Raw genomic sequence first — 23,104 nt, 5'->3', positions numbered from 1 at the left:
TTCCACTGGGAAATCCCATAGGAAGTTTTATTTTTACTTACTAGTCCTTTAGCATTTTTATTTTAAGAAATGGCTTAGGCTGGGCACAGTGGCTCACGCCTGTAATCCCAGCACTTTGGGAGGCCAAGGCAGATGGAGCACCTGAGGTCAGGAGTTTGAGACTAGCCTGACCAACATGGTGAAACCCCATCTGTACTAAAAAAAAAAACAAAAAAAAACTAGCCAGGCACGGTGGCGGGTGCCTGTAATCCCAGCTACTTGGGAGGCTGAGGCACGAGACTCACTTGAACCTGGGAGTTGGAGGTTGCAGTGAGCCGAGACTGCACCGTTGCACTCCAGCCTGGGCAACAAGAGGGAAACTCCGTCGCAAAAAAAAAAAAAAAAAAAAAGAAAGAAATTACTTAAAGGACAAGCTCTTTAGAACAATACAACAGTACCAAGTGCAAATATGTAAAAGATTAACAGTACTTAACAGTACTCAACAGTTACAGTGGAAACTACACCTTTAGACTTTTTTGAAAATACTCTTGGCCACAAAGTTACATTTGGACTCTATTTTCCAACTTGGAGAGGCCAAATGTTGCTGTTCTTTCTGATAAAAAGCAAATACCACAGAAGGGCTTGTTCTGTTTTGGATTTTTTTTTTTCATTTTGTTTCACATGAGTGAAAAAATTAACAGCTGCCCTCATTTCTGAAAACAAAAAACTATAAACAATCACTGTTGCTCCCAATGGGACCATTGCACATAAGCCCTGAGGTTCTGGGGTCAACGGGCTAGACTCTAGAAGCCCAGGACCCCGCCAAGGTCAAGTCTGCATACTTGGGGCAGGGCGAGCTGTTGAACCATCGCATTTCTCTGCTGCTTCTTTACATGGGAACCAACACAAGAACAACACAATCCCTAAATTGGCTGCTGCGGGATCCTACAAGTAAGTGAAAAAGCGAGAGGACACAGCCAAGGAGTGCTTGCCTACCCAGCCCCCTTCTTCTAAGCCATAATCCCAAGGGGTGAGTATGATCCAGCAGTACTTGAAAAGAAGCCCGGCCTCTGAGCAGTCACTCATTCCTGGTAAAGCCCCTCGAAGTCTGCAGACTTCATGGCTGGCAGAAAGTCACAACTGGTGTTTTGCTGTGTCAGTTGCCTGTCGGATAACAAGAAGAGATCGTTAGCTCTAGGGCCTCAGTAAAGAGCAACGCTGGAAGTGTGCATAGCTGAATACATGATGTTCTTTTTCCTGATTTTTAGCTGCTTCTTGCAACCACACCAGGCCTATGTCCATTATACAGATGAAGAAACTGAGGGCACAGGTTAAAATGACCAGGTTAGGAGTAGGGTTACGGCCCCTTCTCCATTTTCTAATTTGGATATTTATTATGTTTTTCTTAATTATCTGTGTCCTCACAACAACCCAGTGAGAATGGTAGATTAAGAGTAGCTATTTTGTCTATTTTACCAATGGACAAAAACTGAAATCAGAGAAGTCAAGCAGCCTGTTCAAGACCACACAGCTAAAAAACATGGCAGGGAAGGGATTCAGACCATATCTTCTGATTTCAATTAGTTTCTTGACACCTTCCATGGAAAGGAGTTCAGGGGAGGATTGTATTAGTCCGTTCTTATGTTGCTAATAAAGACCTGAGACTGGGTAATTTATAAAGAAAAAGAGGTTTCATGGACTCACAATTCCACATGGCTGGGGAGGCCTCACAATCATGGTGGAAGGCAAAGGAAGATCAGAGGCACTTCTTACATGGCAGCAGGCAAAAGAGCATGTGCAGGGGAAATGCCCTTTATAAAACCATCAGATCTTGTGAGACCTACTATCAGGAGAACAGCAACCATGGGAAAAACCCACCCCCATGATTCAATTACCTCCCACCAGGTCCCTCCCATAACATGCAGGGATTACAGGAGCTACAATTCAAGATGAGATTTGGGTGGGGACACAGCCAAACCATATCGGGGGGAAAGGAAGAGAAACCAATCTGTCTTCTTCAGTTCTTGTGACTGTCAGAAGGCTGTGAGAGAGGAAGTAGTGCTATTGATATTAACTCAATTGGATTCATGGTTTATCTTTGAATTTCAAAAAGCCTGGCCATCATTGACACCCCACTGTGGAGAACCACAGCACACACCAGAGTGTGGCCGACCAGGAGATACTTCCCAAACCCTTCTCCTTACAAATTTATGCTACAGAAGATGACACAGCTGAACATTCCCAGCTTAGAGTGGGGATATGCTTTGGATGTTTGTCCCCTCCAAATCTCATGTTGAAATGTGATCCCCAGTGTCAGAGGTGGGGCCTGGTAGGGGGTATTTGGGTTGTGAGGGTGGATCCCTCATGAATAGCTTGGTGCCATCCTTGGGGAATGACTGAGTTCTTGCCCTGAGTTCATGCAAGATCTGGTTGTTTAAAAGAGTGTGGCACCTCCTTCCTCTCTCTCTTGCTCCTGCTCTCACCATGTGACACTGTCTCCCCTTCACCTTCCACTGTGATAGGAAGCCTCCTGGGCCCTCACCAGAAGCAAATGCCAGCACCATGTTTCCTGTATGGCCTGCAGAACCATGAGCCAACATAAACCTTTTTTCCTTGTAAACTACCCAATCTCAGATATTTCTTTAGAGCAATGCAAAAACAGACTAACACAAGCGGCCATCTGACAAAGTTCTAGTCAATGAAGTCTTTTGAAGTACAGTGGTGAGAGGTCCTGGGAAATATTTTATTCACATTTTTAAAAGGGTCAGACTCCATTTTTTTCTCCTTTTATCCTGCCTTGAAGGTAGCTGGTGCACGTGGAGCTGCAGCAGCTATCTTGTGGCCATAAGGTAGGAAACCAATGGGCTAAGGATAGCAACACAGGAAGGCAAAAGGTGCCTGGTATGTTGATACCACACCGGCTGCACCAGCCCTGGGCTGTCTCCAGTTTTTCATTAAGCAATAAAAAAAAGTTCCCTGTGTGTTTAAACTAGTATCTACTTTGGTTTTTTTCATTATTTGCCACCTAAACCATTCCTCCCTGATAACAAAAAACTAAGAAAGAAGTCTTTCCTTTTCTTAGTAAAGATGTAAGGAAGCTAGTTATGCTCAGGCTGGTTTGGAAGATTATGATATGGGGTAGTGAGTTTGGTGGCTCTACAAATAAACACAGCTGCCCAGGGCCCCTACTTCTCCTGAGCTGCAGGCCCTGGAAGGTCTTGCAGTCTCCATAACCAAGCAGTGTGGTTTTGCCCCTCAGAGGCTAGCTGATCTACATAGGAAGCAGGTCAGTGTATTTGATCTAAATATTGTTTAGTTGAGTTTCATATGTAAGGGAAACTTACAGTTTTGTTTCCTTTTTCTTTTCTTTTTTAAAAATTTAAGCTGTATTATCTTTTATGTTTTAGGGCCAAAATTCCATTAAATCATGAAATAAATTATATAGCTCCTCTTCCCCCCATTCCATGCTTTCGATCATTTAATGAGGGAGTTATCTTTTTTTGAGTTATAAAGAATTCACTAATGCAGGCTGGGTACAGTGGCTTACACCTATAATCCCAGCATCTTGGGAGGCTGAGGTGGGTGGATCACTTGAGCTCAGGAGTTCAAGACCAGCCTGGCCAACATGGTGAAACCCCACCTCTACTAAAAACACAAAAATTAGCCATGCATGGTGGTGCACACCTATAATCCCAGCTACTCGGGAGGCTGAGGCAGAAGAACTGCTTGAACCCAGAAGGGAGAGGATGCGTGAACCAAGATCAAGCCACTGCACTCCAGCCTGGGTGAGAGTGAGACTCGTCTCAAAAAAAAAAAAAAAAAAAAGAATTCGCTAATGCAAGGGTTCTCAGATGAAAACCATGTTCACAATAACATGACCTATTATATGCCTTTTTCACTCACATTCTCTCACAAGGGAACAGTGCAATTTTTCAAAATATATTTGGAAGATCTGCATGACTCAATGAATTGATATTCTCCCATTGACCAATGGGTAAAGTTAGAAAATCATGCATGATAAAGATCAATTTAAAGTGTGACACAGACCTGCAGATTTCAATAAAATAGAGTAGAAAAATTTCACATTTCAGCTAACCTTTAAGAAACTATCACTTATGGAGTTTTGGTGGACTATCATAGAATATCCACAATCGTTTAAAAAAGCTTTGCCTCCCTCTCCCAACCGCATGTTAGTGATGCTGGGTCTTCTTCAAATACTTCAAACAGAGCAACATAGCACAACAGAATGAATGCAGCCACACAAACGAGAAGCCGGCTGACAACTGTTAAGGCAGATATGAAAGAGATTTGTAAAATGTAAAATAATACCACTCACAAATTTCATTTTGTTTTGGAAAATATAGTTACTTTTCATTAAAATTTGTTATTTATATCAACAGGTAATATTGTTCCTTTTAAATGAATAGATATTTTTAAAATTTATGCTATGATTTCTAATAGAATAATTATTTCAGAACAAGAAACAATGAGGAAGAAAATTTTTTAAAAAGAAATAATTATTAATATTCTTTTTTTTTTTTTTTCCAGACAGAGTCTAGCTCTGTCACCCAGGCTGGAGTGCAGTGGTACAATCATAGCTCGCTGCACCCCCAACCTCCCAGGCTCAGGCCATCCTCCCTCCTCAGCCTCTTGAGTAGCTGGGACCACAAGCATGCACCAGCTAATATTTAATTTGATTTAATGTAATTTATGTTATGTTTATTTTAATTTATTTTATTGCATATAGTTTTATGTCATGTTAGTTATTTATTTTATATTTCAGCTCATTTCATTTGTTTTTTGAGACAGGGTCTTGCTCTGTTGCCCAGGCTGGAGTGCAATGGTGTGATCACAGCTCACTGCAGCCTTCAACTCCTGGGCCCAAATGATCCTCCCATCTCAGCCTCCTGAGTAGCTGGGACTACAGGCACGCACCACCACAGTTGGCTAATTTTTGCATTTTTTGTAGAGATGTGGTCTTGCCATGTTGCCTAGGTTGGTCTTAAACCCCTGGCCTCAAGTGATCTTCCCTCCTTGGCCTCCCAAAGTGCTATTAATACAATTAACCACATAAATAACATCTCTTCAGTTGCCTCAATAATTTTTAAGAAGGTAAAATGGGACTTGAGAACAAAAAGCTTAAGAACTTCTGCCCACGTGGAAACAATTGGTTGGCAGCAATAGGGGAAGATAAGGAGATCAAGTACAAATCCTGGATTTGTTTTTCAATTTCTTCATTGATAAGTAGGGAGTCAGATTCTGCTACTTTCTGTGGTATAATCTTTAAGAACTTACCCTGTTACAGCAGGGTTCAGAGGCAGGGAGGAATTTTATTTCAGAAGCATCACCCTCAATATGCAAAATAGGCCAATATTTCTCCTTTTACGTCTTTTAAGACTTGGGAGTGAGTCAGTGCCTCACGCCTATAATTCCAGTTCATTGAGAGGCCAACGGGGGAGGATTGCTTGAAGCCAGGAGTTTGAGAATGGCCTGGGCAACACAGCAAGACCCCATTTTATAAGTAAAATACAAATGAACAAACAAAAGACTAAGAGTGATCAAAGTGATTTTTGAAAAGGTGATTATGACTCCAGTGTTGATTCAATTAAGCAATCCTATGAGAGCCATCCTTGAGCAATTTTATATTATACCCACTTCACCCTTTATTTTTCAACATAGGAATAATAACAGGATAAACTTTTACTTAAGGAGTTCAAGGGCTGTTTTGTAGAAAAACAAAACTCAGGATATCGGTTCTTATAGAGCAATGGTTGGCCAAATCCAGCAAGCTGCCTGTCTTTGTAAATAAAGTTTTATTGGAACACAGCCATGCCCATGCATTTACTTCCTGGTCTGTGCTGCCTTCATGCTACGGCAACAGAGTTGACTAACTGCAGTAGAGACTATATTATTTACTAAATACTTACTATCTGGCCCTTTCCAGAAATTCCAGTAGAGACTATATTACTTACTAAATACTTCCTGTCTGGCCCTTTCCAGAAATTGCCAACTCCTGTTTTAGAGAGTCACTTTGTATCTTGATTAAGAGGGCTTTGGAATTAACTCACCTGGAATTAAGTCCCTTCTGTGCTACTCTCAGCTTAAGGGACTTGGCTTAATTTTCCTTATAATAGAAAGGGGCTAAATTGTTAAGGATTACATGACATAAGGCCTGAAAAGTGTTTAAGAGAGTCCCTGGCACAGAGCAAGTGCTCAGTAGCACTATCATCAATTTAGCAGGAGCTTAAATGAAGTATGATGAACTTGGGACTTAGATTCTAAAATCAACACAAAGGATAAAAATAAAGCATTAAAATAAATCTCCTTTGAAAATCCCTTAGGTGGGTGGCACATTGTAGACAAACACAGAGTCTCCCAGTAATGCCAACATAGCTGGCTTTTCCCTCCAGCATTTAAGTAGATCGCTGTTCTTTCACTCAAGGCCCCAGATGAAGTAGCTGGCATTGAAGAGCCATATTGTAGGAAAAAAAATCTATATATTCAAACATGAGGCTCACACTCAGTTGGTGAGAAACTCACATTCTCAAGAGCAGAGGGGATTGACAGACTTTGGGGACAGAAGATTCACGGCTCCCATACTGTACCGCTTTGGGTGACAGACATGTCTCGTGGGTCATTTTTCTCCTGTGCCTCTCTGCCCCACCCCGCCAAAGAAAACCACCTAATTTGACATTTGTAAATTAAATGGACATCTTTTAAAAGGAATCAATAATACTGATAGAGTTGCTATGACAATGAAATGTGTATACCTGATGGAAAATGACAGCAATTGCTTTGTTTAAAATTCCATGGTAAATTCCCACCTGATGCCTGGCATACATGGGGAACTATGAGAAACACCTGGGTCTTACAAGTTTCCTTCTGGACATCAACTAGGATTATGGTTTTATTTGTGAAAATCCCCTCAAGTGGCAAAGATTAAATTACTCAGCAAGGTGTGGTGGCTCATGCCTGTAGTCCCTGGACTTTGGGAGGTGGAGGCAGGAGGATTGCTTGAGCCCAGGAATTAGAGAACAGCCTGGGCAACATAGCAAGACCCTGTCTCTACAAAAAATAAAAAATATTAAAATTAGCCGGGCATGATGGCATGCACCTGTAGCCCCAGCTACTTGGGAGGCTGAGGCAGGAGAACTGCTTGAGCCTGGGAGGTTGAGGCTGTAGCGAGCTATGTTCATGCCACTGCACTCCAGCCTGAGTGACAGAGTGAGGCCTTGTCTCAAAAAAAACAAAAAAGTAGAAAGATTAAAAAAATGAATTATTCCATGGACATGTATTTACCTGGGAGAAAACCAGCAGCTGATGAGGCTGGAGACCACTACATAAGATGCTATCATCATCCCCGACATGGCGAGTGATACGAAGCCCAAACCACAGAGGATGCAGAGCAGTGAGAGGCCACCCACAGAGATGACCAATCCTAGGAGGAGAACGTGGTTAGGAGAAGGGTTCATCTCAAACAGGTTGAAAACTGGCAGACCCTGGGTCAGTCTGTTTAAAATAACAACCGCTAACTCAGATTATTAAAGTAAGAAGATTTCCCACAAAAACCCAGATTTCTAGCATCACTTAAAAAAAGGAGGCGATATGGGTACCTGAGTGGGCATCAAACCATGGCAACAACTGGCTGGCCCTCCCGTTGCCTCCAGTCCCCCCAATTCCCAAACTGCATCACACATGGGCCGCTTTGCTCATTTTGTCTTTTTTTTTTTTTTTTTTTTTTTTTGAGACAGAGTCTTGCTCTGCCTCCCAGGCTGGAGTGCAGTGGCGCAATCTCAGCTCACTGCAACCTCCGCCTCCCAGGTTCAAGTGATTCCCGGCTTCAGCCTCCTGACGAGCTGAGATTACAGGTGCCTGCCACTACGCCTAGCTAATTTTTATATTTTTAGAGGAGATGGGGTTTCACTATGTTGGCCAGGCTGGTCTTGAACTCCTGACCTCAAGTGATCCACCTGCCTTGGCCTCCCAAGGTGCTGCGATTACAGGCGTGAGCCACCACAACCAGCCTGCTCATTTTGTCTTGCCCATAAGTGCTGGAGTTTGAGATTCCCTTATCCTCAAGGTCAGAGATGGACTTCCAAAGGGATCCCCTCGAGGAGTCAGCCAAGGCAGTACTGGGGGAGGTAAATTATCTCTAATGTCTCAAAGTGCAAAATAAATGCCATTATTTACACTTACCTACAGCTATAGGTATAAAGGTCATGCAGGCTAAAGCAAAATCTAAATGCAGCTTTTGATGGCATCCTTGAAAATCCAGCCTGTAAACCATCACATTGTAATCTTAAGGTCTGATTGGTCATTTTTATGGAGCATTTTATATGCCATTTTAATATACCATTCCCACTCTGAATAGGAATATTAATGAATTACCATCTAATACGTGCAAGGAAAATACATTTTTTCATAATGTGGGGCCTGTGCGGGGGCAAAGAATAAAAGGTAGAAGGAAAAGATCATGAAGAACAAGTAACATGGCAAGTATTGTATGGCTGACATCCTTCCCTTTGCTTTGTGAGTGGCCAGTTAGCCCAGTGCTCCTCCCACAGCCACAGTGATGGTTTCAGGGAGGGACCGTGAAAAGGCTGGAAGGAAGAGAACATCAACAGGTGTTCTGCCTGTTCATAAAGATTCGCAAAATTTTAGATCAGCGTTTTTCAAAGTGTGCTGCCAACCACCTGCATCAGAATCAGGTGCATCAAGGAAGCTCGTGAAAAATTCAGATTTCTAAACCCCACTCCAGACCTACTAAAACAACACTCTCTGGATGAGGCCTGGAAGTCTGCATTTTCTTTCTCTTTTTTCTTTTTTTAAGAGACAGAGTCTTGCTCTGTTGCCCAGGCTGGAGTGCAGTGGCACGATCATAGCTCACTACAGCCTCAACTGCCTGGGCTCAAGCGATCCCGTCACCTCAGCCTTCTGAGTAGCTGGGACTACAGACACACACCACTTTTTTCTTTCTTTCTTTCTTTTTTCTTTTCTTTTCTTTTTTTTGAGACAGAGTCTCACTCTTATCACCCAGGCTGGAATGCAATGGTGCAATCTCGGCTCACTGCAACCTCCACCTCCCAGGCTCAAGTGATTCTACTGTCTCAGCCTCCCAAGTAGCTGGGATACAGGTGCCCGCCACCATGCCCGGCTAATTTTTTGTCTTTTTAGTAGAGATGGGGTTTCACCATGTTGGCCAGGCTGGTCGCCAACTCCTGACCTCCGGTGATCTGCCCTCCTCAGCCTCCCAGTGTTGGGATTACAGGCATGAGCCACTGTGCCCGGCCTCTTTTTTTTTTTTTTTAAAGAGATGGAGGGAATCTCGCTATGTTGCCCAGAGTGGTCTTGAACTCCTGGTCTCAAAAGATCCAAAGTCTGTATTTTGATAAAGAAAGTAAGATTTATACACACTTGGAGCTGGGTGCAGTGGCTCACACCTGTAATCCCAGCACTTTGGGAGGCCGAGGTGGGCAGATCACTTGAGGTCGGGAGCTCAAGACCATCCTGGCCAACATGGCGAAACCCTATCTCTACCAAAAATACAAAAATTAGTCGGGCATGGTGGGGCATGCCTGTAATCCCAACTACTTGGGAGGCTGAGGCAGGAGAATTTCTTGAACCTGGGTGGCAGAGGTTGCAGTGAGCTGAGATCATGCCACTGTATTCCAGGCTGGGCGACAGAGTAAGATTCCATCTAGAAAAAAAAAAAGATTTAAATACACTCAGGTTCAAGAACCACTATTCTAGAGGCTTTGCACATGCCGTTCCCCTGTCCAAAAGGCCCTTCCTTGCCCACCCCGAGGCAAAGTTGTTATACATCTTTAAAGTCTTGTCTGCTGTAAAGCTTTGCATGGTACCATCAAAATGTAATGGCTCTCTCCTTTCTCTATAAATTTCCTTTCTTATGGTACTCATTCATTCCTCCACCCATTCATTCATGCATTCACCCATCTATCTATCAACATTTACTCAAAAACCACTCTGCCAGGCTGTATTTGGCTCATCCACTGACCATGCCTACTTTCTCCTTCAAGTGTAAACTGCCTTGTCCCTGGGGCAAATTAACAGCCCTGGGTGCTCTTAGCTCTGGGAAGCCACGGAATGGACCAGAAGTGATCACCTGACCCACTGGCCACCATCTCTTTGGCCACTTGCCTGGGGTGTGTGATCTGATTTGAAAAGACAAAGTGAGCAAATCAGATTTGCTTTCCCAGTAATTTTAACTTAGGAATACAGGGAGAAGTTTACTGTTGGTAGTGGAACTTCAGGAGAAAGGATGAAGGTGGTCTCCAGTACCTAGCGAGGCATCTGGCATGCAGTAGGTGCCCAATAACTCACTGTGGAATGAACGGCCTCTCTGCTTAATAATAATAGCTAGCATTCATTGAGAAGCTACTCTGTCACATGTATTGTGTATTGTGCTAAGGACTTCATGGAGCCATAAGTTTCAATCTTCGCAACAACCTTTTGAGATTGTATTATTATATCTGCATTTTGCATATTAAGAATTTGAGGCTCAGAGAGGTAAACCACTTGCCCCAAATCACAGTGGTGGAGGTGGGATTTGAATGCAGGCTCCAGAGTCTATGTTTTACCTACTCTGATAAGTTGCCTTGCTTGATGTGATTTTGACAAGAATAGCAGACAACCAGGCATGGTAGCCCATGGCCATAATCCCAGCACTTTGGCAGGCCGAGGTGGGAGGATCACTTGAGCCCAGGAGTTTGAGACCAGCCTGGGCAACACAACAAGACCCCGCCCCTTAAAAAAATTTTTAAATGGCCCCAAAAGTATTTTTCTCCCAATTGAATTATTTTCCAAAGGGGTGAATGACAGAACAGGCTACCTTCCAATATTATGACCCCCAGCAGAGCAGCCAGGGTGGTAAGCACCACGATGAGCAGGAAGAATCCAACAGGAACGGCCGACATGACAATGAACACCAGCAAGGTGAAGGCCAGAAACGGATGGCTGTCCAAGTACTGACCCACTGGAGACTTCATAAAGGCCACCACCTGTAGGCAAAGGACAAAGAGCCAGGGTTAAGTAACACATCGGAACCGCAGGTTGAATGAATCTGCCCAAGCTGTGGGAATTACAAGGCAGAGGTCGTAAAGCCAGAAGGCTTATGCATTAACAAGTCACTACAGGCTGGGTGCAGTGGCTCATGTCTGTAATCCCAACACTTTGGGAGGCCAAGGCGAGCGGATCACCTGAGGTTGGGAGTTCGAGACCAGCCTGACCAACATGGTGAAACCCCCGTCTCTACTAAAAATACAAAATTAGCCAGGCATGGTGGTGTGTGCCTGTAATCCTAGCTACTTGGGAGGCTGAGGCAGGAGAATCGCTTGAACCTGGGAGGCAGAGGTTGCAGTGAGACAAGGTCACACCATTGCACGCCAGCCTGGGAGGCAGAGGTTGCAGTGAGCCAAGGTCACACCATTGCACGCCAGCCTGGGAGACAGAGCAAGACTCCATCTCAAAAATGATAATAAGAATAACAAGAGCGAAACTCTGTCTCAAAAAAAAAAAAAAAAAGTCACTATAACAAGACTTCTCCCAAGACATGAGTCACCCAGGCAGCTATCTTAGGCAGCTGTGGACAGGTGGCAAGTCTGAGGTCCCCACCCAAGGTTAAGCCTTGTGAAAGGAGGAAAGACCCAGTCATGGCTCTCCTGCCAAACACACTCTTGAGAAGACCTCTTCGACATACAGGTGCATTGATGTAAGGTACATACCATCTGCCTCCTACTTTACAGCTGAGGTTCTCAGAGTTGAAGCCACTCAGACACAAATAGGCTTAGCTACTTGGATCACCTAGGAGTTTGTTAGAAATACAGAATCTGGCTGGGCGTGGTGGCTCACACCTGTAATCCCAGCATTATGGGAAGTCGAGGCAGGAAGATCGCTTGAGGCCAGGAGTTTGAGACCAGCCTGGGCAACAGAGCAAGATTCCATCTCTACAAAAAATTTAAAAACTAGCTTGGCATAGCAGCACATACCCACAGTCCTAGCTACTTGGGAGGCTGAGGTGGGAGGATCACTGGAGCCCAGGAATTTGAGGCTGCAGTGAACTATGGATTGCACCACTGCATTCCAGCCTGGGCAACAGAGGGAGATCTTGTCTCCAGAAAAAGGGGAAAAAAAAAGGAAATGCAGAATCTCAGGCCCTGATGAATCAGACTGCCTTTTAAACAAGATTCCCCAGGTGTCGTGCATACACATTAAAGTTTGAGAAGCAATGAACTAAATCACTTGTCTAGAGTCGCACAGCCTCCAAGTTGCAAAATCTCAGCATTAAAAGCTAATCGCTTGTCTATTATTAAGCATTAAAAGCATTATTATTATTAAAAGCATTATTAAAGTGATTAGCATTAAAAGCTAATCACTTGTCTATTATTATTAAAAGTATTATTACTACTAAAAGCACATTATAATATAATGTTTATATTATATTTTATATAATATATTATATAATTATATATACTATAAATAAATATAAATAATATTTAAATATATAAATATAAATAAATATAAATATATAATATATATATAATATAAATTATAAATTATAATTATAATTATAATAAATATAAATATACAAATAATATAAATATATAATATAAATTATAAATTATGATTATAAATATAATAAATATAATTATAATATAATTATATTTTTTATACATAATTATATATAAAAATATAATTGTAATGTAATATAAAAATCATTATAATTATAATATTGTATAATTATATTAGATTATACTATTAGTTATCAATATTCATATAGCATTATATATTATATAAATATTATCTTATATATAATATTTATATAATATGTATATAATTATAATATGTATTATATTATTTATTATATTATATTATAATTATTAAAAGCATTATTATTAAAAGCATTATTAAGCATTAAAAGCTAATCACTTGTCTATTATTAAGCATTAAAAGTTAATCACTTGTCTATTAAAAACTAAGCTCAGCATTAAAAGCTAATCACTTGTCTAGAGTCGCACAGCCTCCAAGTGGCAAAATCTCAGCATTAAAAGCTAAGGCCTGGCCAGCATGGTGGCTCATACCTGTAATCCCAGCACTTTGGGAGGTGGAGGCAGGCGGATCACCTGAGGTCAGGAGTTCAAGAACAGCCTGGCTAACATGGTGAAACCCCGTCTCTTTTAAAGATACAAAAATCAGCCAGGCATGGTGGCGCGTGCCGGTAGTCCCAGCTACTAGGGAGGCTGAGGCACGAGAATTGCTTGAGCCTGGAAGGCGGAGGTTGCAGTGAGCCAAGATGGCGCCATTGCACTCCAGCCTGGATGACAGAGCAAGTCTCCTTTTCTTTTCTTTCTTTTTTTGAGATGGAGTTTTGCTCTTGTCACCCAGGCTGGAGTGCAATGGCAAGATCTCGGCTCACTGCAACCTCTGCCTCCCAGGTTCAAGCCATTCTCCCACCTCAGCCTCCTGAGTAGCTGGGATTATGGGCGCCCCCACCACGCCCAGCTAAGTTTTGTATTTTTAGTAGAGACAAGGTTTCACTATATTGGCCAGGCTGGTCTCGAATTCCTGACCTCAGGCGATCCACCCGCCTTGGCCTCCCAAAGTGCTGAGATTACAGGCGTGGGATACCGCGCCCCACTGCAAGTCTCCTTTTCAAAAAAAAAAGCTAAGGTCTTGGACTCAGAATGTCCAATGCTTGCAACAGCTGCCACCACATCAAGTAAAAATGCTTTTATGTCATCAACCTGGTTACCATAGTTGGCCACAGCCTGTGACTAATGCAAGTTTATGTTGTGTTAATAGTTTATTTTCCTTCACCAGGCAAAAGGAATTTTGGATCTGACTCAATGGAGGGAGACTGCTTTAATGCAGAGCTGGCCATAGGCAAATCCACAAAGATGGGTTTCCCCCTCTCCTCCTTAGGCTCCACGCCTTCTCTCTCCTCAGTACTGGTATTCTAGATCCTGTTCACTTGAAAGGAACCATTATTCCAGAACCTCCTTCCATCATAACTGGTCCTTCCTGAGCCTCATCCCTACGGCCTTGCAGGCCAACAGATGAAAAGAAGACATAATTCAGGTCCCCAAAACACATGTGCCTCCTAGGAAGAAGAGTTTACCCAAGTGGTTTAAACAGTGGGATTTTCAGGGTGAGTTGGAAGGCAGGAGGGGTTTGTGGTTCGTGCTGAAGGAGCTAAAGTGCAAGCTGCACCCTGCTTAAATAAAAGAGGCCATGCCAAGAAGCCACAGCCGTTGGTCTTGGGCTTCAGCGTGGTCTCCTAAGGATTACTCTCGAGGCATGGCCAATTTCACTCCCTGCCAGGCCACAGGACGGCATAATGCCCGCTGACCTCACTGCCTCCTGCTACCCCACCATTCTGACAAAAGCCACCAAAGAGCTTGCTATTCTGCTTCTCTAGCCAGAGATGACTGTAGCAGGAATCACCTTGGAGCCAGCACTGCCCAGCCTGGACACTCCATCATCAGAGTCCAGTGAGATCCTGCTGTGTTTGGGCAGCTGAAAGAGAAAGAGAGGCGGAGGAGCCGTGGGAGTCACCACACAGAATGTAGGCTGGTCCCTTGTGCTGTCTCAGGTCCTGACTTCTTTCCAGTTCGAATCCACATGCATCCTTATTTGATGCTCCCTGTGTCACCTGATCCTTACAATCCAAAGAACCACAGTGGGGAGAGCAGATGGGCTCTCCAGGAAAGGGAGGCAGCAGTACACCCGTGAGTATGCTGCGCCAGCGAGGGAAGGGCTGTGCAGCGGAAGGAACTTGTGAGGCTGGGACACCACGACGCTGGGCTTGCTAGCTTATCCCCGGGCTGTCCATCACAGGCCACCTGCGCCATTCAGCACTTGAAATGCTCCTCCTGTGACTGATGGCCTGGATTTCCAATTTAATTTAATTTAAATTTTAAAGCTGAGACTTGATTCAGTTGTTGGAAAAATTTTAAGTATGTTTTCAATAGGTTGGGTATGTGAATCTATTTCGCTGAATTGTAAGTTTTATAAAATCTGAATAGAGATTAAATATTTCCAATGAAAATTTGGCATCGGAATTGAGATGTGCTTTAAGTGTATGAAAAAAACAATGCAAAATATCTCATTAATACTTTTTTATATTACCTGTTGAAATTATAGTGTTTTGGATATATTGTGTTAAATTAAGAATATATTATTAAAATTAATCTCTGGCTGGGCACGGTGGCTCACGCCTGTAATCCCAGCACTTTGGGAGGCTGAGGTGGGCAGATTACTTAAGATCTGGAGTTTAAGACCAGCTTGGTCAACACGGTGAAACCCCGTCTCTAGTAAAAATACAAAAAAATTAGTCAGGCAGAGTGGTGCATGCCTGTAATCCTAGCTACTTGGGAGGCTGAGGCGGAAGAATCACTTGAACCCGGGAGTCAGAGGTTGCAGTGAGCCGAGATCACGCCACTGTACTCCAGCCTGGGCGACAGAGCAAGACTCCATCTCAAGATAAATAAATAAATAAAATTAATCTCATTTGTTTCTTTTTGTTTTTAATGTAATTATTAAAAAACTTAAAATTATATATGTGGCTCACATAATATTTCTGCTAGACAGCACTCATTTAAATTTCATCTGGAAAAAAAAACAGGGAACAAACTGCTGTCATTTGAGCAGAACTATGACATGATTAAAGGAATGATTTAAGAAATATGAACCTAGCAATCATGTGCAAGAGGCAGGGAGAAAGATTTGCAGGAAATCAGGCAAGATATACTGTGGTCAAGTCCAGGCTGATGGCAGAGAGGGAAGAGAAGGGGGAGGGGTAGATGGGTATGAAAGTGGAATGACAAAAGAAGGAATACACAGGACTTAGGGACAGTATGGCACAGGGATATAAAAGGAAACAGGCAAGACTGTTCCACTTCAGTCCTTAAGGAATCCACCTTTTTCTTAGCCTTTTGTTTTTTTGAGATGGAATCTCACTCTATTGCCCAGGCTAGAGTGCAATGGCATGATCTCGGCTCACTGCAACTTCCGCTTCCCAGGTTCAGGCGATTTCCAGCTAATATTTATATTTTTTAGTAGAGATGGGGTTTCACCATGTTGGCCAGGCTAGTCTCGAACTCCTGACCTCAAGTGATCTGCCCGCCTCGGCCTCCCGAAGTGCTAGGATTATAAGCATCAGCCACCATGCCCCGCCATTCTTAGTCTTTTCCGAGTCTGGGCTCTATAATCAAAGAGAAAGTCATTTAGATATGCAAAGAGACCAAGATTCAGATGATTAAACCCAGAAATTGTCTTCTCCCAGGAAGTACAGCTGAGCTCCAGCCAGTCTGTCCCAGGAGGGGAGGACACGATTCAACCACACCTAATAATAACAGAGAACATTCATTAAACACTCAGGTGCTGGGCACTGCTTTAAGCACCTCCCGTGTTATTTCCTCATTTATTTCTTCCTACAATGCTATGAGGTAGGTAAAAAAGAACGACCTAACACTATTTAAACTCAGGGGGGTAGAACGTAGCAATTAACATTTCATTCTCATGGCAACAGAGGGGGATGCAATGGAAAGATGGAAAGTGGGAGAGGTTATTATTCAGTAACATGCACTGTGATTTTCCATCACCAGCCTGGAGGTAGACACAGGTTACCCAATCTAGGCTCTGTAAGCACAGTGCAGCACTGCAGAGCCCAGGAAGGCCAGGCTGAGACAGACTGACAACATTACGCGCCACGCTCTGTGCTAAAGCTTCAAACAGCATCTCAGATAATCTTCATAACAAACCTCTGAGCCTGACATTGCTCATTTTAGAAAAGAGGAGATGGCAGCTGGGCATGGTGGCTCACTTCTGTAATCCCAGCACTTCAGGAGGCCAAGGCAGGAGGACTGCTTGAGGCCAAGAGTTTGAGACCAGCCTGGGCAACACAGTGAGAGACCCTGTCTCTCCAAAAAATAAAATAAAACATTAGCTGAGTATGCTGGTGTGCACCTGTAGTCCCAGCTACTCAGGAGGCTGAGGCTGGAGGTGTTGCTTGAGACCAGAAGTTCGAGGCTACAGTAAGCCATGATCACACCACTATACTCCAGCCTGGAAGACAGAGTGAGACTCTGTCTCAATAAAAAAAAATAAAAATTTTTTAAAAAGGAGATGGAAATTCAGTGAGCCTAAGTGACTTGCCCAAGGTCAGACAAAGGCGGTTGGCTTCTAAAGTAGGGACAAAGTGGCCAGTATTTGAGAACATGAAGACTGAAACTTGGATGATTCAGGAGCCAGGCAAATTCCCTGGTATCAGAATGCAAAAAACAATCAATGATTCATTATCTCTTCCTACCAGGAGAAGGGCGAAGGGTCAGGACCATTTACAACCACTGGTGGCCAGGCGCGGTGGCTCACGCCTATAATCCCAGCACTTTGGGAGGCCGAAGTGGGTGGATTGCCTGAGGTCAGGAGTTGGAGATCAGCGTGGCCAAAATGGTGAGAAACCCCGTCTCTACTAAAAATACAAAAACAAACAAACAAACAAAAAAGGCAGGTGAACGTGACTATTAACTAAGTTCAGACAGGGCCAGGGTGAATGCCTAGTGCAGTGCTTGGCATACAGTCAGTGCCAAGAAATATGCAGTCAATCCTTATTACTCATGATTCCATATTTGTAAATTTGCCTCCTCACTGAAATTTATTTGTAACCTCAAAATGAATACTGGCAGTGCTTTTTGTTTTGTTTTGTTTTGTCTGAGATAGAGTCTTGCTCTGTCACCCAGGCTGGAGTACAGTGGTGTGATCTTGGCTCCCTTCAACCTTCACCTCCTAGGTTCAAGCGATTCTCGTGCCTCAGCCTCCCAAGAGGCTAGGATTACAGGCGCACACCACCACACCCAGCTAATTTTTGTATTTTTCGTAGAGAAGGGGTTTCATCATGTTGGCCAGGCTGGTCTTGAACTTCTGGCTCAAGGGATCCACCCGCCTCGGCCTCCCAAAGTACTAGGATTACAGGTGTGAGCTACCACGCCTGGCCTGCAGTGCTTTTGAGGTCATTAGTGGACACGTCCACAACAGCAAAAAGTGGAGTCACCTGCCACGTACATTCCCAGCTGAGGTCAAGCAAGGTAACACCGAGCCTTCCTGTTTCGTCCTTTAAACAAGTGTCACTGTGGTCTATTTAGTGCCACGTTTATGCTTTAGTTTGGTGATTTTACTGTTGAAAATGGTCCCCAAGTGTAGTGCTGAAGTGTTCTCTAGCGTTTCTAAGCATGAGAAGGCTGTGATGTGCCTTATGCAGAAAATACATGTGTGTGATTAGCTTTGTTTAAGACATGAGTCATAGTACTGTTGTTGGCCCTGAGTTCAATGTTAATGATCAACAATATATATTAACATGTCTTTAAACAGAAATACACATAAAACGAGGTTATGTACTGATCAGTTGACAAAAATGTTGTGAACAGAGGCTCACAGCAACTGAATCCTGTATTTCCCCTAGGAGCGATGGTTTGGTATGTGCTAATTCAGTGTCTGCAGTAACTTTATAGAACGTAACTACCATGGTTAATGAGAATCAGCTGTAAATGTGGAACAGGCAGGAGGACCCTTCTTACTGAGCTAACTTTTAATAACAAGAGTCCCCGCCAGCTGGCGAGAAAGCTGCTTGTCCAATTTAAAAATAGCTTGGTAAATCCACAAAGAGTGCCAAATAAATTCTGGAGCAAGTCCAGAATTTATTGTTGTAGATTGCAAACAAGCATCTCTTCGAGTAGACCCGCTGTGCTATCCAATACAAAAAAAAATACACCACAAAATAGTTCATTTTGTTACATATACATATGTATTTTTATAGGTATATTGCATAGAAAAAAGGTCTAGAATGACATACAAAATGTTAACAGTATTATCTCTGAAAGCTGTTTTCTTTTCCCTGACAAAATGCTCAAAGACATATAGAAGAAAGCAATAAGGATAAATATGCAAGAAAACATATGCTATCTGAAGTCCCATTGCCACTGAGTGGCCACTGAATACCTAAAAAGTGGCTAACTCGAATTGAAATGTGCTAGAAGTGTAAAATATGCGCACGGGGGGTTTTGAAGAGGGAGTTCAAAAAAGAAGGTACAATGTTTCAAGAATCTTTTTTCATTAATAATTTTGTATAAATGATTACATGTTGAAATATTTTTGATATCTTAGGTTGAATAAAAACATTACTAAAAATAATTTTTTTTTTTTGGAGACGGAATCTCGCTCTGTCGCCCAGGCTGGAGCGCGGTGGCACAATCTCAGCTCACTGCAACCTCCGCCTCCTGGGTTCAAGTGATTCTCCTGCCTCAGCCTCCCGAGTAGCTGGGACTACAGGCCTTACCACCACACCTGCTCATTTTAGTAATTTTAGTAGAGATGGGGTTTTACCATGTTCGCCAGGCTGATCTCGAACTTCTGATCTCAAGTGATCCACCCACCTCAGCCTCCCAAAGTGCTAGGATCACAGGCGGGAGCCACTATGCCCAGCCAAAATTAATTTTACCTATTTCTTTTTACTTCTTACATGTGGCTACTAGAAAAATTCTAAATTACATACGTGTCTCACATCATATTTCTATCGGACCTGGATTCCTAGTGGAACAATGAACTCAAATCTTGAAGTAGGCTTTTGTCTCTCATTTTCAGGGTAACAGATAGGGCAAAATTCACAACAAAACCAAACAAAACCAAAAAAAGGATGATATCTGTTGCACAGACTTCTTTATCCAGCTAAAGAATTGCATTTGCCATTAGTGGCAAATGACTCAATGTTGGCTTAAGGGATGTAATTGGAAGTATTGTGTGCGACTCCCAGAGGTCTCCTTAAATTGTAGGTGGCTTGCACTTCTCTCTTCCCCCCTCCTCAAATCCTGTTGCCTGGAACATGGATACAATGGCTGATGCTCTTGCAGTCATCTCAGACAAGGAGTTTGAAGGTCACAGCGTAGACATGGCAGGGCGGTAAGCCAGAAAGATTCTTGACTTACCTCCAAATTCCTTCTACTGGAGAAAGAAATAACTTTCTATCTTGTTTACGCTAGTGTTATATTGGGATTTTCCATTATACATAGTGATGGGAAACTGACCTTTGAGTTATTCTGGAAGGAGTCTATCAGCAGAGACAGCTTCTTCTGCAGTTCCTGCAAGTCCCTTGAGATACTCTGGGGCTCCTCTTTTGCCATTCTGAAGCTCACTTCAATCTCTTTAGGGATGAATTATCCTACCAGTAAATTCTCCAGTGCAGCCTGCAGTCTAATCTCTCATGTCGCTCTGTCTCTTGCTGTTACCAGAGGAAACAAAAGCCGTTAGTGGTCTTCATCCATCTGGTTCGACGAGAGCTTCTACCATCCTCATACCTTGATGGTGGGCGTGCAGACGGAGGGTAACCTGGCAATATTCACAACAATTTCAGATTGCACACACTTCAGTCCAGGAATTTATATTCCAGGAACATGATGGAAATAATCCAACAGGTATCTCAAAATGTACTAAAAGGCTGTGCATTGCATCCCTGTTTATAACATATAATGACTAGCAAAACATTGGAAAGTAGCTAATTGTATTTCCATTAGGAGAAAATTGGTTAAATAATGATAAATTCAGTCATTAAAATCATAGTGTGACTGTTTAGTGATGTGAAAAGATGTGTATGATACTTTTAAAAAAAGATGATAAAATGTTAATAGTATTATCTCTGACAGCTTATGTTTATTTTTTAGCTTGACAAAATGCTGAAAATATACAGAAAGCAAGAAAGCTGAATACACTATTTCAAATCTCATTGCCTTTTATTCTCCCTAGAAAGCTTTCCTTGTACAACAGTAGCCTTGACCTGTTTCTCTTCTTTATTACTGTACAGGTTGGCTCCCAATTCCATCATTCCATACATCATCATCTACTTACTTGTGGGTAAGTCTATCCCTGCTAAGGAGAACTGCACCTCGGGGGCAGACCTCACCACAATAATTATACTCTAACTAAACTGCCTGGAATTTTGAGGGGTGTCCCAATCTCATACAATTTTTACTTATTTTTAATAAAGGCAATTGGTTAAATTAGATATATTTTTTAACCCTTGTTGAGTTTTCAAATATAAAAAAAAATCATTATTATTTTATTTTTCCCAGAACTGGCTGGACACAGAGATATCTTTTCCATTTCTCCCTTTAAACTGACCTCCTGACCTACAGTACAAATGCTTAAAAGATTGTGTCCACGTGGCCAAAATTAATTGAGAGATCCTCACATTTATTTATCATATAGGGGGTAATTTTATCTACTACTAAGCTGTACGGGGTCTAGTATGCAAATTAAAGCACATTTTAATCATCCCAGCTAGACATCCTCCGCTACTTTCCTTTTGTAAAACAAGAAACCCTTTGGAGGGGAAAGTTGAGGAGGGGACTAATCCCACCACCCCACATTCTCTCTTTGAAGCTGCCTCTGGCGTAGATCTTGAACTTGGGATGTTCCCAGCACTCAGTTCCCATAATCTCATCTCTGCAGCAAGCAAAAACAAGCGGAGTTCCCCTTACAGGTCTCCTTTGGCCTGGGAGCCTCAAGTGCCACCCAGACCGGTTTGGGGAGTCCGATGAGAGAGTGCGTGGGGCGAATGCCATCGGCCACAGCCTTCAAATGCGTCTACCTGGTCACCAATTCCCAGACCCCCTGGTCACTCACTCCTCGGAGGGGCCTCCCCAGGCACGGAGCTATCTCCCGAGAAGGGAAAGCGAGAACACGGCGCGGCCAAGGAGTGCCCCGCCTTCTTCACGCCTGGGGGACTGGGCCAGGCCAACACCAGCCAACTCTCTCCCCTTCCAAGGCTCCAAATAAATCTCCTGGCCCTCCCACCCCCGAACCTCCAGGGGCAAATGGCTACCTCGAAAGTTCCAGCTGGGAGGAGGGGTCACATCTCTGGTTGGGGGATGGGAGCTACAGGGCGCCTGGAGCTCACACTGGCCGCCCCTCCCCATCCGGGCCCAGCCTTTCAGCGTTCAAAAGCCAGGGAGACCCAAGGAGAGGAGGAAAGGAGTGAAATGCAGGTGGAGAGGGGGTCCGCGTCCCAGAAGGCACAGAGGCTGAATAATGGGAACTCAGAGGGGAGTCGAGTACTTTGTTATTAATTTGGGGGTAAAGAAGCCCCCTTTGATACTTGCAGATCTCTCTGCAGCGATGGGGAAGGGGACCTCGGTGGAGAAGAGGTGCTGGGTGGTGAGGAGGGCGCCCGTTTTCAATAATCCTAGGGAGGTTTGCCTCGACGTCTTCCCCAGGTTCCCCAGAAAGGGGCACAGTCTCGGGGTGTGGTGGTGCTAGCTACCATTTTACCTAATCTAGTGGTAGTGTGTGTGTGTATGTGTGTGTGTGTTGGGGGGTGGCGGGGTGAGTGTGCATTTAGGGGTGGGGCGGAATCGTGTCTCCTCGTGCGCTCCCAGCCCCGTCCCGGCGACTCACAAGCAGGAGAAGCCCCTTACACTAATCCCGGGGCAGAAAGCTACGGGCGTGGGACCCCGATAGCGCGCTCACGCCGTCGCCCCCGCGCTCCTCCTCTGTCCCCGCCCAGAGAGAGGGGTCTAGTCACCCGGGGCACCCGGACCCCCACCCCCAAGCTCCGAGCTCTCACCTGCTCCTGACCGCCGAGCAGCCCCACCGCGTTTGCAGGCGAAGCGAAGAGAGGCAGGAGGAGGAACAAGAGGAAGAAGGAAAGAGCGTCCCGAGAGGGAGCCAGAGCCGCCTGCCTCCGCCCCCTGGCCCGGGCACCGCCCCTCGGCTCTTCTCCTCTGGGCTCGCCCCGCCCGTGGCCGGAAGGATCCGGCAAAGGCGCGCCAAGGCCCCGCGCCCAGGGCTTTGCAAAGCGCGCTCGCTCCCACTGGCTTTCGGAGCCACTGGAACAAGCCCAGAGAGGTTGACAGATGAGAAAACTGAGGCTCAGAGAGTGTCCCTTCCCACACGACTGGCTTGGAGTGAGAAAGCTCAGACCACCTTCAAGACAGGCAGACTGGCAGCCTAGAATGAGTTTTCCAAGGGTGTCAGGGTTTCCCCTCCTGTATGCCCAAAACCAGCTGCTCTGGAACGTCTCTGGAGCTCAAGACACACACGTGATGAAGTATCACCCTGGCTG

General features: G+C 44.0%; 1 protein-coding gene across 6 annotated transcripts; it reads right to left on the bottom strand.

Moving 5' to 3' along the window:
• LDAF1 (lipid droplet assembly factor 1) lies at positions 1-23,058 on the bottom strand. 6 transcript variants are annotated; one of them, XM_008964473.5, is made up of 6 exons: positions 22,607-23,041; positions 20,073-20,373; positions 14,440-14,511; positions 10,829-10,997; positions 7,279-7,417; positions 1-1,143 (listed from the first exon to the last, which is right to left on the bottom strand). In XM_008964473.5, the coding sequence occupies exons 2-6, from the start codon at positions 20,166-20,168 to the stop codon at positions 1,062-1,064; spliced, it is 558 nt and encodes a 185-aa protein (XP_008962721.1). In that variant the 5' UTR covers positions 20,169-20,373; positions 22,607-23,041; the 3' UTR covers positions 1-1,061. The 6 variants fall into 6 exon arrangements, with proteins under 6 accessions (XP_008962721.1, XP_003812127.1, XP_003812125.1 ...); XM_003812079.6 differs by having other exon boundaries at positions 20,073-20,266; positions 22,607-22,970; XM_003812077.5 differs by lacking the exon at positions 14,440-14,511 and having other exon boundaries at positions 20,073-20,266; positions 22,607-23,058.
• Between the last annotated feature and the right edge of the window lie 46 nt (positions 23,059-23,104).

Source organism: Pan paniscus, chromosome 18, assembly GCF_029289425.2.
Source record: "Pan paniscus chromosome 18, NHGRI_mPanPan1-v2.0_pri, whole genome shotgun sequence".
In the NCBI taxonomy this organism is placed as follows: Eukaryota; Metazoa; Chordata; class Mammalia; order Primates; family Hominidae; genus Pan; species Pan paniscus.
This window is presented reverse-complemented; position numbering and strand designations above follow the sequence as displayed.

Excerpts from the sequence above, each read along its gene's own strand:
- LDAF1 (XM_008964473.5), bottom strand. The coding sequence starts at position 20,168 with ATGGCAAAAGAGGAGCCCCAGAGTATCTCAAGGGACTTGCAGGAACTG. Across the intron at positions 10,998-14,439 it reads TGGGCAGTGCTGGCTCCAAG|GTGGTGGCCTTTATGAAGTC; the intron begins GTGATTCCTGCT and ends CTTTGCCTACAG. Across the intron at positions 7,418-10,828 it reads GGGGGTCATAATATTGGAAG|GATTGGTCATCTCTGTGGGT; the intron begins GTAGCCTGTTCT and ends TTCTCCTCCTAG.